Consider the following 14,973-nt stretch of genomic DNA (forward strand, 5'->3'; position numbering starts at 1 on the left):
GGTGGCCAATCCAGGTTACAAGTACTTGGCAAGTCCCTAAAATTAAATACCATATTTTGCGATCCATAAGATGCTCCTGACCATAAGACGCACCTAGGATTTAGAGGAGAAAAATAAGAAAAAAAACATTCTGTCCCCATGACGGGCTCTGTATGGAGCTCCCCCTTGAGTGAATGTAGCGTCTGTCCCTCTCGCGCGCCGTCCCCCCCTCCTCCTCCTCCCAGCTCAGCCCAATCAGTATGGTGGTGCAGTCAAATGCATGAAACATCTAATATATCTAAGGAAATGGCCTGTACTAACTTGGATGCCATGTATCGTCTTCTGCCGGCAGAGCTTCAGCTCCCTGCCAGTCTGCTGTTCCTGGGGTGCATCTTACTGCGAAGCTCGGCGTGGCGCAGGTCCCCCTTCTCCTCCTCCCATCTCAGCCCAATCAGTATGGCGCAGGTCAAACATCAGCTGTTTGAACCGCGTGCGCTAGGGAGGCCCCTCCAGTTCAAACAGCTCCCTGCTGGTCTGCTGTTCCCGAGGTGCTGCGGGTCGGCGCACGCGATTCAAACAGCTGATGTTTGACCTGCGCCATACTGATTGGGCTGAGTTGGGAGGAGGAGGAGGGGGACCTGCGCCACGCCGAGGTTCGCAGTAAGATGCACCCCGGGAACAGCAGACCGGCAGGGAGCTGAAGCTCTGCCGGCAGAAGATGATACATGGCATCCAGCAGGATGTTAGTCCTCACATATGGGTGACATCACAGGATGGAGCCCAATCACGGAACACTTTTTTGTCAAAGTTTCCAGAACTTTGACTGGCCCCTACTGGGCATGCCCAGCATGGCACCAACCCTGCAGCCAGCAGGGATCCCCCTTCAGTCTTATTTGAAAGCTACAGCAGTGCCGAAAAATAAAACAAAATGTTACGAACCCAACACCGCGGGGTGGCGGGCAGGTTTCATGAGGACTAACATCCTGTTGTCCTGTGAGAACACCTGTTACAGGTAAGCAACACTTGCTTTCTCACAGGACAAGCAGGATGGTAGTCCTCACATATGGGTGAGTACCGAGCTGAGGATGTCCGAACAGCACCAAATGTACCCAATGGCGTGCAACAGGCACAACTGGGGTGGAATTTGGTTGAGGGCATCCTGAACCCCACTGGGTAGGCGGAAGGGTGTTGGTACGTCACGTTGGAAACAGGCTACGCAGGACAAGACTGGCCGAAGATGGAATCTTGTCTTCCTGCCTTGTCCAAGCAATAGTGGGCTGCGAAAGTGTGGAGAGAACTCCAGGTGGCAGCCCTGCAAATGTCAGGAAGTGGCACCGATCGTAGGTGTGCTACTGAAGTCGCCATGGCCCTCACAGTAGGGGCCAGTCAAAGTTCTGGAAACTTTGACAAAAGTGTTCCGAGATTGGGCTCCATCCTGTGATGTCACCCATATGTGAGGACTAACATCCTGCTGTCCTGTGAGAACACCTGTTACAGGTAAGCAACATTTGCTATATAACTGATTTTTGATAGCTTGCTTTTGAGTCAAAACTCAGTACAACATAACACTCTGTCCGTGATATCCACCTTCATGCATTTAGATTTTGCCTGTAGATTTCATGAATGAAAATACTCTGATTGTTCTTCTAGAAATGATGATATTGGGAGTGTTCCCCTGGTTTTTTTTTTTGTTTTTTTTTAACTTATTCTAGACCATTTCCCATTTGATATGGGAAAGAAGGGTCAGGCAGCAATCAACAAGTCATGGAAATGTATATGTTTTTTGTTTTTTTAAGCTCAAATAGTTTTGTTATGCTTTCCCCTCCCTTCAGGCCTCACTGCTCTTTCTCTCTCGCCCCTGTCCATTCTTACTCCACAGTGGAAACGGAGGTGGGAGAATATTACTCTGCTTTCCTGGACATGGTGCGGAATCTGCTGGATGGTAATTTGGACTCATCGCAGTATGAGGACAACCTGCGGGATATGTTCACCATCCATGCCTTCATTGCCTTCACCATGGATAAACTTATCCAGAGCATCGTCAGACAAGTGAGCTCATTGGCACTTCACAATTGGGGAGGGTTGGAAGGGGCATCTCTCTTTGTTCACTTTGTAGAGTTATATCCTCATGTAGCTAAATTGTTTGGTAGATTTATTTTATTTATCCAGTTTAATCCTCTTTGCAGTACCCATGTTTGTTCATTTTAAAAATATGTATTTATACATCTACATACATACATAAAAACAAAACACAAACTGTACAAACAAAAAGGAATTATAAACACTCACAAAATGTTGGGGCAATTTATTTTTGTTTTTATTTAAGGTGATCTAGAGAAAAACAAAATGGCCTGCTGATTATCTCCCTTGAGTGAAAACTAAACTATGGATCTATAATCTGGCAAGGTTTTCAGCTCTGCATCCATAAATTAGTTTTGGGTATATTGTCGTTTTGATCCTGGCCCTCATGAATTTATCTTCTGAATCTATATTTGCCTGCATTAGAGAGCAAAATAGATTTTCTTCTAACTTGGCCACTTTTCTAGGATCTCCTAAACCAATACAATTCCAGGTATTTGGGGACAGTTCAGGTTCTTAGGAGTCTTCTCCTGCATCAGAACATGGAGATACAAAATTCTACATTTTTCTTTATTATAACACACTAACACTCAATTAAAAATAGTTGTTGTGGTGCTGGTATTTCCCTGTACCTAATCATTTTCAGGATGAGGTTATTGCCACTCATAGTGCCTTCATTCTGGGTATTCCAGGATGTTCTTTCCTTTTCTTTATTCATTGCTTTGCCTTTTTTTTTACTTTATTAATTGTTTGTTTTGTTGCTTCTTGTCCTATTATGAAAAATAAAATGTAAGTTTACATTAAAAAAAACCAAACTAAATGGATATTAAAAATTCCAATTCAGTTCTGTAACAGTGCTGTGCATTTAAATGTGGAGGGTCCCAGTTTTATTCCCAGCTCAGGTCTTCCGCACTCTGGTTTCCTGGAGTGTGGGAGCCATGATCCACAATAAAGGCTACACCTGGTGGACAGATTTAGAGCCTAGGAGCCAGGGTTCCAAAACGAGTTCTGGTGCATGGCGCTGTCCTCGGGACATTGCAATTTACTTAAGAACAGTGGAAGGGGCTATTAAAATAGGAGAAAAACCCCAAGTGCCAGAATCCCAGCAGTGGTTATGATTGAGCTAAAAGAAAAAAAGAGAGAGAAGGAACTACTGGACCAAAAAAATATCTAGAAGAAATTTGACACTTATGACAAGGTACAAGATATATCTTCTAGTGATTTAATGTTCAACCTAATGGCTTCATCAGAAACTTGCAAAATCACTTTTTGATTTTACACTCAAATCTTATCCTGTTCCAGTTCTCACAAGTTCACCATTAGTCACCAGCATAAATAAGCTTTAGAATAACATGTTCAAATTCCTTGCAGATCTTTGAGAAGTAGTTAAGCCCAGGGGATGATTTCCCAGCAAATCCCTCAGAGGGGACCCTAGAAGTAGCAGTCTGGATAAGGACCCTCTGGAAGGAAGGGAAACTCCTAGTGGTGAAGGAGGAAGATGCCCAAAATGTTTTACCAGTTGAAGAGGGAAGAATTACCTGCCATGTTTACTCAGATCCTGGCAGAGCTGGGAATTAAGGAAAAGGGGCCAAAGCAGAATGAGGAAGATCACATTTTGGAAGGACAGCATGGTCTGGTTAAGGCCTTTCCGTTGTTTAGAATGATGAAAGTGCTTGGGCCATAGTGAGGCTGTACCCCTTCCTGAAGAAGCCTTGGAACATTGGAAAGCCTGCATGGAAACCTTGGTCTCCATGGTCTCGGGGAGGGGGGGGGGGGAATAATTCCAGTGAAAGACTGTGTAGCCTTTAAAGGAGCTTGGAATCTCAAGATGTGCCTATATCGCAAATGCATTTTTGAGGTGTGGGCCCTGGCTCTCAGGGCAGCCATGTGTACTTGTCTTTTGGCATGAGCGAACTTGCACAGGGTACAACAGATTCCAATGGCAGTTTCTGAGGAGAGCCTGATAAACAAGGAGGTAGAGCGGCTAGAAGTTGGTATGGTTTTCATCGCTGTTGAATTATTTGGTTTAAGGACAACAAATGGTTTCTCACAGGACAAGCAGGATGGTAGTCCTCACACATGGGTGAGTACAGCAAAAAGGAGATGCCTGACAGATATTGCTGAAGGTCTTCAGCAATATCTGTCAGGCATCTCCTTTTTGCTGTATATTTTTGCTGCAGATGTTTAACCCAAGTCACAGCTGGGAAATCTGTTCAAAGAAAGCTGTTTTGGATGTAGACCTGAATAACTTAAGCATCTTGTGGAATTGAAGGTCCATAAGCTACTTGAGGATAGGCTGAAGGTGTCTTGTAAGACTTTACCTTGCATACAGACATTTCATGAGGCAAGACTGCGTCGCCCTGTCTTCTCAGAGGCAATATTGAAGTGCATCCCTGTCATTGGAGGGGTGCGAGAGAGAGATTATTTTAGTTATTTATATCTGCTTTTCAGCACTTCAAAGTGGATTGCATTCGGGTATTGTAGGTGTTCCAGTACCACTTCAAGAAGGCTTGCGAGCCGTCAATGAAGGTCAGTTGGTCCACGCAGTGCAGATAAAGATGTTTACTCTTGGTTTATGAAGAATGGACCAAAATATCTATGGCTCAGTGGGTGCTTTTGGGGATGAGGAGAGAGTGGACACGCCGGAAGGAGTAGAGAGAATGAGACTGGATTTAAGGAAGATATGGCAGCTGAGATTCAATGCCAAGAAGTGCAGAATCATGCACATGGGGTGTCGCAGTCCAAAAGAACTGTATGTGTTTGGGGGGGGGGGGGGTGAAAAGCTGATATACACGGAGCAGGAGAGAGACCTTGGGGTGATAGTGTCTGATCTGAAGTTGCCGAAGCAAAGTGACAAGGTGTTAGCTAAAGTCAGAAGAATGCTGGGCTGCATAGAGAGAGGAATATCTAGTAAGAAAAAGGAAGTGATATTCCCCTTGTACAGGGCTTTGGTGAGGCCTCACCTGGAGTACTGTGTTCAGTTCCGGAGACTGATTCTCAAAAGGGACAGAGAGAGGATGGAGGCGGTCCAAAGAAGGGTGACCAAAATGGTGGGTGTTCTCCATCAAATGACTTATGAGGAGAGGCTGAAGAACCTAAATAATGTATACCCTGGAGAGGAGGAGTAGGGGTAATATGATACAGACCTTCAGATACTTGAAAGTTTTTAATGATCCATGGTCAGCAACAAACCTTTTCCATTAGAAAGAAATCAGTAGAACTAGGGGTCGCGATTTGAAACTCCAAGGAGGAAGACTTAGAACCATGTTAGAAAATATTTCTTCACAGAGAGGGTGGTGGATGCCTGGAATGCCCTTCCGGAGGAAGTGGTGAAGACTAAAACTGTGAAGGATTTCAAAGGGGCATGGGATAAACACTGTGGATCCCTAAAGGCTAGAGGATGGGAATGAATGAAAGAGGAATGGGGGTAGCTTGCTGAATGGTGGTTACTACCCTTATCCAATAAGCCTTCATACGGTTAATGCAACTGCAACATTGCTCTTTGCTTCTACGGCAAGGAGAAATTTGGAAAAGAGGATCTCTCCAAGTTTGCAGGGATCAGACAACATCCAACATGGCGTTGAACTGTACAGTCTGGAGAAACAAGCATGGGGGTAACTTGCTTGATGCAGCGGTTACTACCCTTAACCAATAAGCCTGATACTTCACTTTTGATGCAAATCCAAAATTACTCTCTGCTTCGACGGCAGGGGTTGGTGGGAAATTGACTCAAAACAGTAACCAACAAGGGCCCTGACCTTGGCGATATGTGAAATTGATAAGTATGGGAAACTGATAAGTATGGGAGCTTGCTGGGCAGACTGGATGGGCTGTTAGGTTTTTTTTCTGCTGTCATTTTATGTTTCTATGTTACACCTTTAACTTTGTGCATCCAGTGGTTGATGCCTTTCTAGTCTCCCCTTGTGTGTCTCCAGGGAAGAGAGAGGCAGTAAAGGTCACCCTGGATTGCTTCACCACTTGGCGCAGCAGTGGTTCCAGTTCCAGATGGCGAAAGAGGTCAAGGGTGCTATTCCATTTACTTTGTGGTACCATAGAGAGAAGACATGTTTTGTCCCTTCTTGGGTTTGAAAGAGGTGAACGTGTTGTTGCAGGTGCCTCATTTTCGTATGGAAATCCTGAAGTTGATGATTGTGGCTGTAAAGAAGTGAAAGTAACTGGTGTCCTTGGATCTCTCTTCAATTTTGCAGGGATCATTAGAGGTTTCTCTGGTTTTCAGTGCTGGGTCAATGTATCCAGTATCAGGCACTTCCTTTTGGTTTTGCTACTGCTCCTCGCACCTGTTCCAAGGTGATAGTGGTGATCATGGCAGCCTTTCAGCAGGAAAGGTAGTCAGCTTTTTGCCAAGGGCAAGTTGGATCCCTCACGGGTGTTGGAATATCTTAGTGCCCAGTTCAAGATGGAAGAAGGTTGAATGATTATTAAAACTTCCAGCCCAAATGTTCCAGTTGCCTGTTATCACTTCTCAAGACCTGTAATTATCTGCCGGCCTTGGGCCAATGGCATCCACATTTCATCTGGCTTCTTTGGTGGTGGCTTATATGAGGCCACTGTGGAAAACTCTGCTTTCACGTTGGAGCCCTCAAATGCAAAATTGCAAGGTAAAATTGCCCCTTCAGAGGGAGGCCAAGTATGTCTAGCTTGGTGGCTCTTCATGGCCATTTTATCCAAGGGGGTGGAATTGGAGTTTCTGGATTGGGTAATAGACACGATGGATGCCAGATGGAGAGTCTGGGGGAAGGGGGGGTTCTGACTGTCAGCAGGTGGCTCAGGGTCACTAGATGGTACCAGAGACTTTGTGGTTCATCACTGGTTTGAGACGAGCAATTAGGAGAGCTTTACTGTCTCTTCTGCCTCTGATAAGCAGCATGATCAGGGTATTATTGGTCAGTTTGATAGTGAGTGGCATACATAAACAGACAAGGAGGTGCCAGGAGTCTCGTGATGTCTGTGGAAGTGGACATGCTGCTCAATTGTGCCATTACATGTAAAGGCTTTTTCAGCTGGTGGATAAGTTACTGAGCAAAATAAAAGAATAACTGAAAAGATCCCTACATATCTCCCACAATGGATGGGTAGTGACTAAATGTAAGTTTCTGCTGAGCAGCCATCCACATATTGGAATGAAGGACATGGAATTTGTGTCTGGGGGTTTTTTGTTTTTTTTTAACTACTTTCCCAGTCTAAATCACTTCCCGTGCCACCTTGTATTTTTATATCAAGAGACAATATATTCTAGAGAGAAAGATTCAACATTTTACCAAGTCTGGCCCCTACTTAAGCATTCTTCAGATCTGTCTCTGCCTTGTCCTCGACACACTTTTTCTCCTTTTTCCGCTTGTAAAAGAGAAGTACTGATGCCGCCTGTATTTCCTTTCCCAGCTCCAGCACATAGTGAGTGACGAGATCTGCGTGCAGGTGACTGACCTTTACCTATTGGAGAGCAATATTGGGGCAACGGGAGGCCTCCTTGCTACCCAAGCTTCCCGGACCCTTACTGAGGCTGCTTACCAGCGCAAAGCTGAGCAGAGCATGTCTGATGAAAACTGCTTCAAGGTACGTTTAGCCCAGACTCTGAAACACTTGTTTTCAAGTACAGCCACCTTTACCCTGGGACTATATTGGTATCATAAAATATGTATATGTTTTATAAAAATGTAGAAGGTAATTTTAAAAAATTGATCTAATTAGCTGCAGACTAATTTCAACATTAAAGGATAGTTAGATAAATCTGCATTACGGAGTACTCTTGTGCTGGTTTGGCAAGCAAAAGTGTGTGGACTTATCTAAGGTGTGCAAAATTGTCCTGTTAGTATATGGTCACTGAAAATTCAGCTAATGCAAAACTCCAGCTGATCCTGCCTCCCGGATGTGTCTGCCATCTAAGATGGCCAAAACACCTGTGGGGAAAAGCGGAGGTTGAAATCTCAACATGGTCAGCTCAACATTTCCTCCTCTTAAGCTAGAGAAAGCAACACAGTAGTTGCAGTTGAGTGATGTCCTGGCATTTAGGCTCTAAGGCAGTTTATCAGTCAGCACTGTTGTGATCATTGTGAACTCATGTTTCTCATTTGCAGCTGATGTTCATCCAGAGCCGAGGTCAGGTTCAGTTGACGATTGAGCTACTGGACACAGAGGAAGAGAATTCGGATGACCCTGTGGAGGCGGAGGTAAGAGCAGCTCACGAATGACGCTCTTGGTGCACCTGTAAGGACGGTCTCTGACACCCTGTTCACTCTGTGGGTGGAGCAGGTTTGAGCTCTGACCTTTTTAAAGGGACAATTTCCAAACCACAAATACTAAGAATCAGGCTGGGAAAAAAAGCAAAATCAAAATGTCCATTTGATTTGTCTCCAGGCAGTGCGGTTGCGGTTGCTCATTGTGCAATGAAACTGTTAGAATGGTCAAATTGTTGTGCATTTTTGTTACCTATGTGGTTTGTTACAAAAAAAAAAAAAAGCAACTTGTAATATAAAAATAAAAAGTTTTAACGATCTACAGCGACTTAGTGATTTTTTTCCTTTGTTCTTTCTTGATTCTTGTTTTCCTTCTTTGTGCTTTCCTTTTAATCGCTTAATTTTCAGTCCTCATTCTTGCTGGATGTTTTTATTAGCTCCTTTGTTTTACCCTCTATGATTTTGTTGTGTTCCTGTTTTTTTTTTTTACTCCCTTCTGTTTTGAGTCTTTCCTTTTCTGTGATTTGCTTGCTGTTAGATTTTTGGCTTTTCTCTTTTACCTTCTTTACCTTCTCTCTCTGTCCTGCTGCACTCCTCCCTTCTTGGAGTGGCGGTGAAGGCTGGGACTCGTTCTGTCCAACAAGATTCAGGCAGCAGAAACTGCAGAATTAGCCCAGAGGATCTGAATTCGGTTGAATCAATTTCCGTTTTTTTTTTTTTTTTGTTACTATTTAAAGGATCTCTAAACTATTAAAAGCGGCTGGAAGAAGGACCTGTAGGTTGTAAATTGTTTGCCAGCTCTATCATTTGTGCTGTTTACTTGTTAAACATGTTTATACACACCAAGTTACTGCTCTGAAGGGGCATGTGACACTTAACCTATGTTCTCTGATTTTCAAACCATTTTGGAGTATGTCGGGGAAAACTCGGGTTAAACTTCACAGTCCAGCTCCTTAGTAGCAGAGAGCAAATGAACAATGTTTAGCTAGTAAATGGAGCAGATATAGAGCCTGGGACTTGTGAGGTAGGCACGAATGTACTTGGAGCTCCCATTTTAGTGAGGTAGTATATAGAAATACAGAGGCATTTTTTAAAATTAGAATTTAATTGGAGTTAAATCCTAGAAGCACTTTTTTAAAAGTAGCACTCTGGATCTGTTAGAAAAATAATAGTTTTATTTTGCATTTTGCTTAGTTGGCCGGGCTTTACTTGGCTCCAATTACTTTCAATGTGAATCTATTTGCTATACTAGGAGAGGCGAGAGCATCTGCCTAACCAAGCTCTCAGTGGAAAAACTAGAATGGTTCAATAGGAGGTTTAGTGTGTTCATTACTTTTGTATATGGCTGCAGATCTTGTAGAGGTTTTGAAACACAGCTAAAAGATGCTTTTTCCTTTGGCCAGGCCAGGGTTCAATAGGGTTTATGCATATTCCATTGTGCACCAGTTTGAACCTTGTCTAGGCAATATACAAATGACTTAAATAAGGGTAGTTTTTAGAGAGAGCTTCACTGTATAAAGGGAAAACCAGTCAAGGACTTGGCTATTATAGTTTTTCTTTTTTGGATGATGAAGGTCCTGGTAAATATAGGAGACCTTAGGATTACTTGTATGTACATCTGCTCGGTGGCTGCCAATTCACATTTGCTCCATTTATTTGAAGTATTTCTCTAACATCTAGTTACTGCACAGAAGCAATGGAATATGAAGCTCAGGTTGGCTTTTTTTGTTTTTGGGTTTGGGGGGTTTTTGTGGTTTTTTGTTTGTTTTTTTGTGGTTTTGTTTTTTTTGCAATAAAACAGTTATCTGACATTGTTTAACAACGGCTGTTGTAAAGTGTGAGCTATAATCAGCTACAGAAAAAACAAATCCTGAGCTGCTTTTTTTTTTTTTTTTATTTTCTCTTGGTAGTAACTGGGTATGAAATAGAGAGAGTTTATACAGTAAATGAAGCAGATGTGAACTGGAGGTCACACAGCACATAAACATAAAGTTCCCCATTTTCCACCAGAAGGGGCACTACAATACAAGCTTTCTTTCCCAACAAGTTAGCACTGTGTACACTCCGGTAGGTAACCATTAAGAAGATAGATTTCAGTCCAGCAGAGTTGCTTTATAGTTTAGTTTTTTGTCCAGTTTTGAGTTCTGAACTGGATGATGCTTGGACTGCAGCTTCACATGCATTGTATATGAGAGAGAGGTTTTTTCCCAGCCTGCTAAGAATACAAACACAAGTTGAGTTTAAACCCAAAAAGGACACACATGCATGCAGGGGCTTAAGGGAGATGAGAGCTGGAGCTTGGAGGGTGGAGAAGCGAGAGGGAAACTGGTGAACAGGATAGCAGGGAGGGGCAACAGTATGGGAGAGAGGGCAAAATGGAAGTGGACATTGAGGATAGGAGGAAACCAGGTAAGATGGGATGATCCCAAAAGGAGTCAGAATAAGAGTGCAGAGGCTGATGAGTAGTAAGGGGCAAGTGTAACAAAGGAAAGAGAAGAAAAGAGAACTTGTGGGAGCTCTAGAAAATTTGTGTGACATGAGACCGGATAGGAAGTGATTGGATAGAGTCTTAGTGGTGGGTGAAAAGGGGAAGAGTTTTATGAGTGAAAAAGAGTTGCCTTTGTTAAAGTCATTGCGTGTGAGCCATAGGATGGTTTACTTTGAGGCTTTTTACACCGGTATCCTGAGGGCAAGCAAAATTGAGTTTGGAGTTAGAATGTGATGCCATTGGTAACTCTCTTGCTCTGTGCGTGATTTCAGCGTTGGTCTGACTATGTGGAGCGGTATGTGAATTCTGACTCAACCTCCCCAGAGCTGCGGGAACACCTGGCCCAGAAGCCTGTGTTTTTACCCAGGTGAGTGAACACTCCATATTGATTGTGAGTGGGTGTTATACAAGTAACACTCATGAGAGAGTGGAGGCATGACCCAGCAGCTTTTTTGCACACCCTGCAGTCTCTAAGACGGTGTGTGTTCATTCTGGATGGTACATAAAAAGCACTATTATTGGTACAAGAGTTTGCATGGATACTTATGCAGGACACCTATCCTTTCATTCTACTGGTGTACAGGGGAAAAGTCTGACCGATGAGAAGGTGCATAACATTCCATACTGGGTCAGGGCAAGGGTCATCAAGCCCAGCATACTGTTTCCAACAGTGGCCAATCCAAGTCACAAGTACCCATTTACACTAACTGCTATAACCACATCCTCTGGCAATGAATCCAGAGCTTAACTATGCACTGAGTGAAAAAGAATTTTCTTCAATTTGTTTTAAATGAGCTACTTGCTAACTTCACGTAGTGCCCTCTAGTCGTATTATCTGAGAGTAAATAACTCATTTACATTAACCTGTTCAAGTCCTTTCATGACTATAATATCCCCCCTCAGTCATCTCTTCAAACTGAATAGCCCTCACTTCTTTAGCCTTTCCTCATAGGGGAGCTGTTCCATGCCCCTTATTTTGGTCGCTCTTTTCTGCATGTTCTCCAGTGCAACTATATCTTTTTTGAGATGTGGTGACCAGAATTGCCAGATCACTTGAAAACTTGAGAATGAACACAGCTGGTTTGTCTTCTTTCTATGAGCAGCAGGTTTATATTGCATCAGTATCACATATTCTGACCAGTAGAACCTTATGTCAAAGGGATGTCACACTTGAGTCATTTAGAATATGTAGTTCCCTGTAAGTACCCGGATCAGTCCAGACTCCTGGTTTTGCCTCCCTTCCAGCAGATGGAGACAGAGAAAGTTTCAGAGGCTCCGCCTCATAACCCGGTGTGTCACCTTTTACTCTTCAGTATTTCTCTGTCTCCAGCAGATGGAAGTGGTGCAAAACCTGTGGTTCTGTACCTGAGCCTAGAAAAAAAAAAGAGAGATACAGAAGGAAAGAGAACAGAACTTTTGTGTAGAGAAGAATAAGTCTCCCAGGGGATTGGGAGGTCCTGGTGGGACTGTCCCCCCGCTGGTTGTAGGCAGGAATGAGAAGGGGTTGGAGACCCCAACAGTGTGCCTCTGCGCCGGGGGTGATAGCTGGGGGACCAGTTTTCTCCCCCCTCTTTGCAGCCTGCAGACTCTGCCTACTCTCAGGGAAGTAATTCTCCTCTGCGTTCCCTTCCCTGCCTCTAATTGAGTAACAAAAAAAACAAAACAAAAAACTATGAGGGACGCAGGGGCTCCTTGCTGCAGGAATGATTCGCCGCGGGGGCCTGCCCATGTGAGGGATCGCACTTTGGGCAGTGAGTTTTTTTTTGTCGGGGTTCCCCCCCCCCCCGTGTCGATCAGTGCTTTTGGCAGGCTTTGCCGCGTCCTCGCTATGCCCTGTGGCAGCCGGTGCTCCGCGTGTGGGGGGAGGCTCCTGAGCCGAGCTGCGGCGGGACTTTGCCGTGCCTGCCTCCATGGAGGGGGAAGGACCTTCTGGCGCTTTTATGGCGGTTCCCAGCACATAAGTCTCTGCAGGACTGTTGCCGGCTGCGTCTGAGCTTCGGGCCGACCCGTTCCCTCTTAGCACGGGAATGGTGGCCATTTTGGGAGCATTTCGTGTGGCGGAGGAGGCAGCGATAGGGGGAAGGGAATCCCCCCGAGCTTTTTCCCCGCCAATTCAAGCCCCGATAGGGCCCTGGGGGCCTTGGGACAGATCTCTGAGGACCAGGACCCGGTCGTCGGACCTGCTATGGGGTCCTCCGGGTTTTCCCCGGAGTTTATACTACTCATGCATCAGGCCTTTTTGGCCAGCAGTGCCCGCAAGAGAGGGTGTCATGAGATCTGTTTGCCGGTGGACCCTCCTCAGAAGCTACCCAGGAAGCCAGAAGTCTCCCCGGAAGTCCGGATCCGCAGGATGCATTCTCCTGATCCCCGGACACAGACGCTAGAGGACTCCTTTGAGGGCTCGGACCCGGCTGAGGGTTGAGATAACCTTTCTCCTCCCCCCTTAGGGGCTCCCAAGACCAGCGATGATGGGGCGCTGGAAATCCAGAAAGCATAGACACTGTGACTGTCTCACCACGGTGCCGGTTTTGGAGCGGCATCGGCTGCCAGAGGCCCCATCTTCCGGTGCCTCCGGTAGCCCAAGGCGTTCCCCACCAGCAACGGTGCTAGGCGGAGGTCCTCCTCGTGATCCTTCCAAGGATGTGCTGGCGCTGCCTCTTTCCCCTCCATCAGTCCTAACCACCCAGGACTTTCAGGAGGAGCTGGACCACAGGGTGCAATCTGCGGTTCTCAAAGCGCTACAGAGCATGGAGCTGCCGGCACCACTGGCCCCCATACCCGTTTCTGAGCCTCCAACATCAATGCTTGCACCCCTGCTGGAGCATCTGGATGACCACCTTGGCGCCCTACCGATGCAACCGGTGCCAGAGAGGCCTTTGATGCCTCCTCGGCCACAGACGCCCTCCCCCGGAAGCGATCCTGATTCCCAGGTCCGAGGAAGAGGATGAGGCCTCGGGGACCGGGCACCCTTGCTCGCAGTTCCCCGGGCCGCCACCGGTCCTGTTCCCCACCCCCCACCGCCGGCATACCATGGTCGATGCTCCTCTCGATGCTGGGGGTGCCCTTGGGGGGCCCAGGCCCACTGCCCCTTCCAGCCCTCTGCGTTCGGGCCCCAGAGAGGAAGAGGATCCTTACGACCCATAGGGCGATGACTTCTCGGACTTGTTCTCAAACGAGCCCCTCTCGGAGCCTTCCCCTCCGGAGGAGCGGCGTCGATCTCAATGCATAGTTAAGCTTTGGAATTCATTGCCAGAGGATGTGGTTATAGCAGTTAGTGTAACTGGGTTTAAAAAAGGTTTGGATAAGTTCCTAGAGGAAACATTCATAAAGTGCTATTACGGTAATTAATAAGTAATAGTAGCTTGTGATTTATCTAATGTTTAGGTACTTGCCAGCTACTTGTGACTTGGATTGGCCACTGTTGGAAACAGGATGCTGGGCTTGATGGACCCTTGGTCTGACCCAGTATGGCATATCTTAAGTTCTATGTTCTTATGTAGATCAAGATTTGAGAATAACCAGGTATTTTGAAAATTAACCACGGTTAAGATAGTAGTACTAGCAAATGTTTACATTATTAATTTAGAAACATAGATGATGGCAGAAAAGGACCATTTTGTCCATCCAACCTGCCCATTTGTACCCATCTACTATGCTGCCACAGGTCTCGCTCGATCTATGGTCTTTTCTCTGTCCCCATTAATAAATTCCTTTGTGTGTATCACATGAATGCATGAATTCTGTCACAGTTTTGGCTCCTACCACTTCTGCAAGAAGTCTGTTACTCTATTCTTTTATTTAATAGCATTTTCTCAGATTCCCTCTTTGGCTTCATATGATGAGCCCCTGTCCTTCAACTGTTCATTCTATGGAAAATGCTTCATTCTAGTACTTTCATTGAACGTTGCTAGATGTTTGAATATTTGCATCATATCTCCAGTTCCCCTTCTTCTTTTTTCTAGAGAACACAATTTTAGCTTCTTCATGCTCTATGCTGGCTTATAGTGCAGTCCATGCATCATTTCGGTGGCCCTTCTTTGAATTTCCTGTACCTTCTCCGTGTTCCTTTTGTAGATGTGGTCTCCAGAACTGACAACAGTTCTCAAGGTAGGGTCTCACCAGAGACCTGTAGAGAGGTGGTAATATTTCCTGTTTCTACTAGTGATACCTCTTTACGCACCTAAGTATGCTTTTAGCTTTCTCAGCTGCGTGGTCACAGTGGGAGTTAAGATC

At 45.3% G+C, this 14,973-nt stretch overlaps 1 protein-coding gene across 2 annotated transcripts in view; it reads left to right on the forward strand.

Moving 5' to 3' along the window:
• The window catches only part of SIN3A (SIN3 transcription regulator family member A), a 173,174-nt gene that overhangs the window by 144,645 nt on the left and 13,556 nt on the right, over window positions 1–14,973 (forward strand). For both annotated transcript variants that reach the window (XM_029574814.1, XM_029574813.1), the window contains exons 16-19: window positions 1,859–2,028; window positions 7,459–7,632; window positions 8,154–8,246; window positions 11,013–11,107. In XM_029574814.1, the coding sequence (XP_029430674.1) occupies window positions 1,859–2,028; window positions 7,459–7,632; window positions 8,154–8,246; window positions 11,013–11,107 (532 nt within the window). The remainder of the gene's footprint in view (window positions 1–1,858; window positions 2,029–7,458; window positions 7,633–8,153; window positions 8,247–11,012; window positions 11,108–14,973) is intronic.

Source organism: Rhinatrema bivittatum, chromosome 13 (assembly GCF_901001135.1).
Source record: "Rhinatrema bivittatum chromosome 13, aRhiBiv1.1, whole genome shotgun sequence".
NCBI lineage: Eukaryota > Metazoa > Chordata > Amphibia > Gymnophiona > Rhinatrematidae > Rhinatrema > Rhinatrema bivittatum.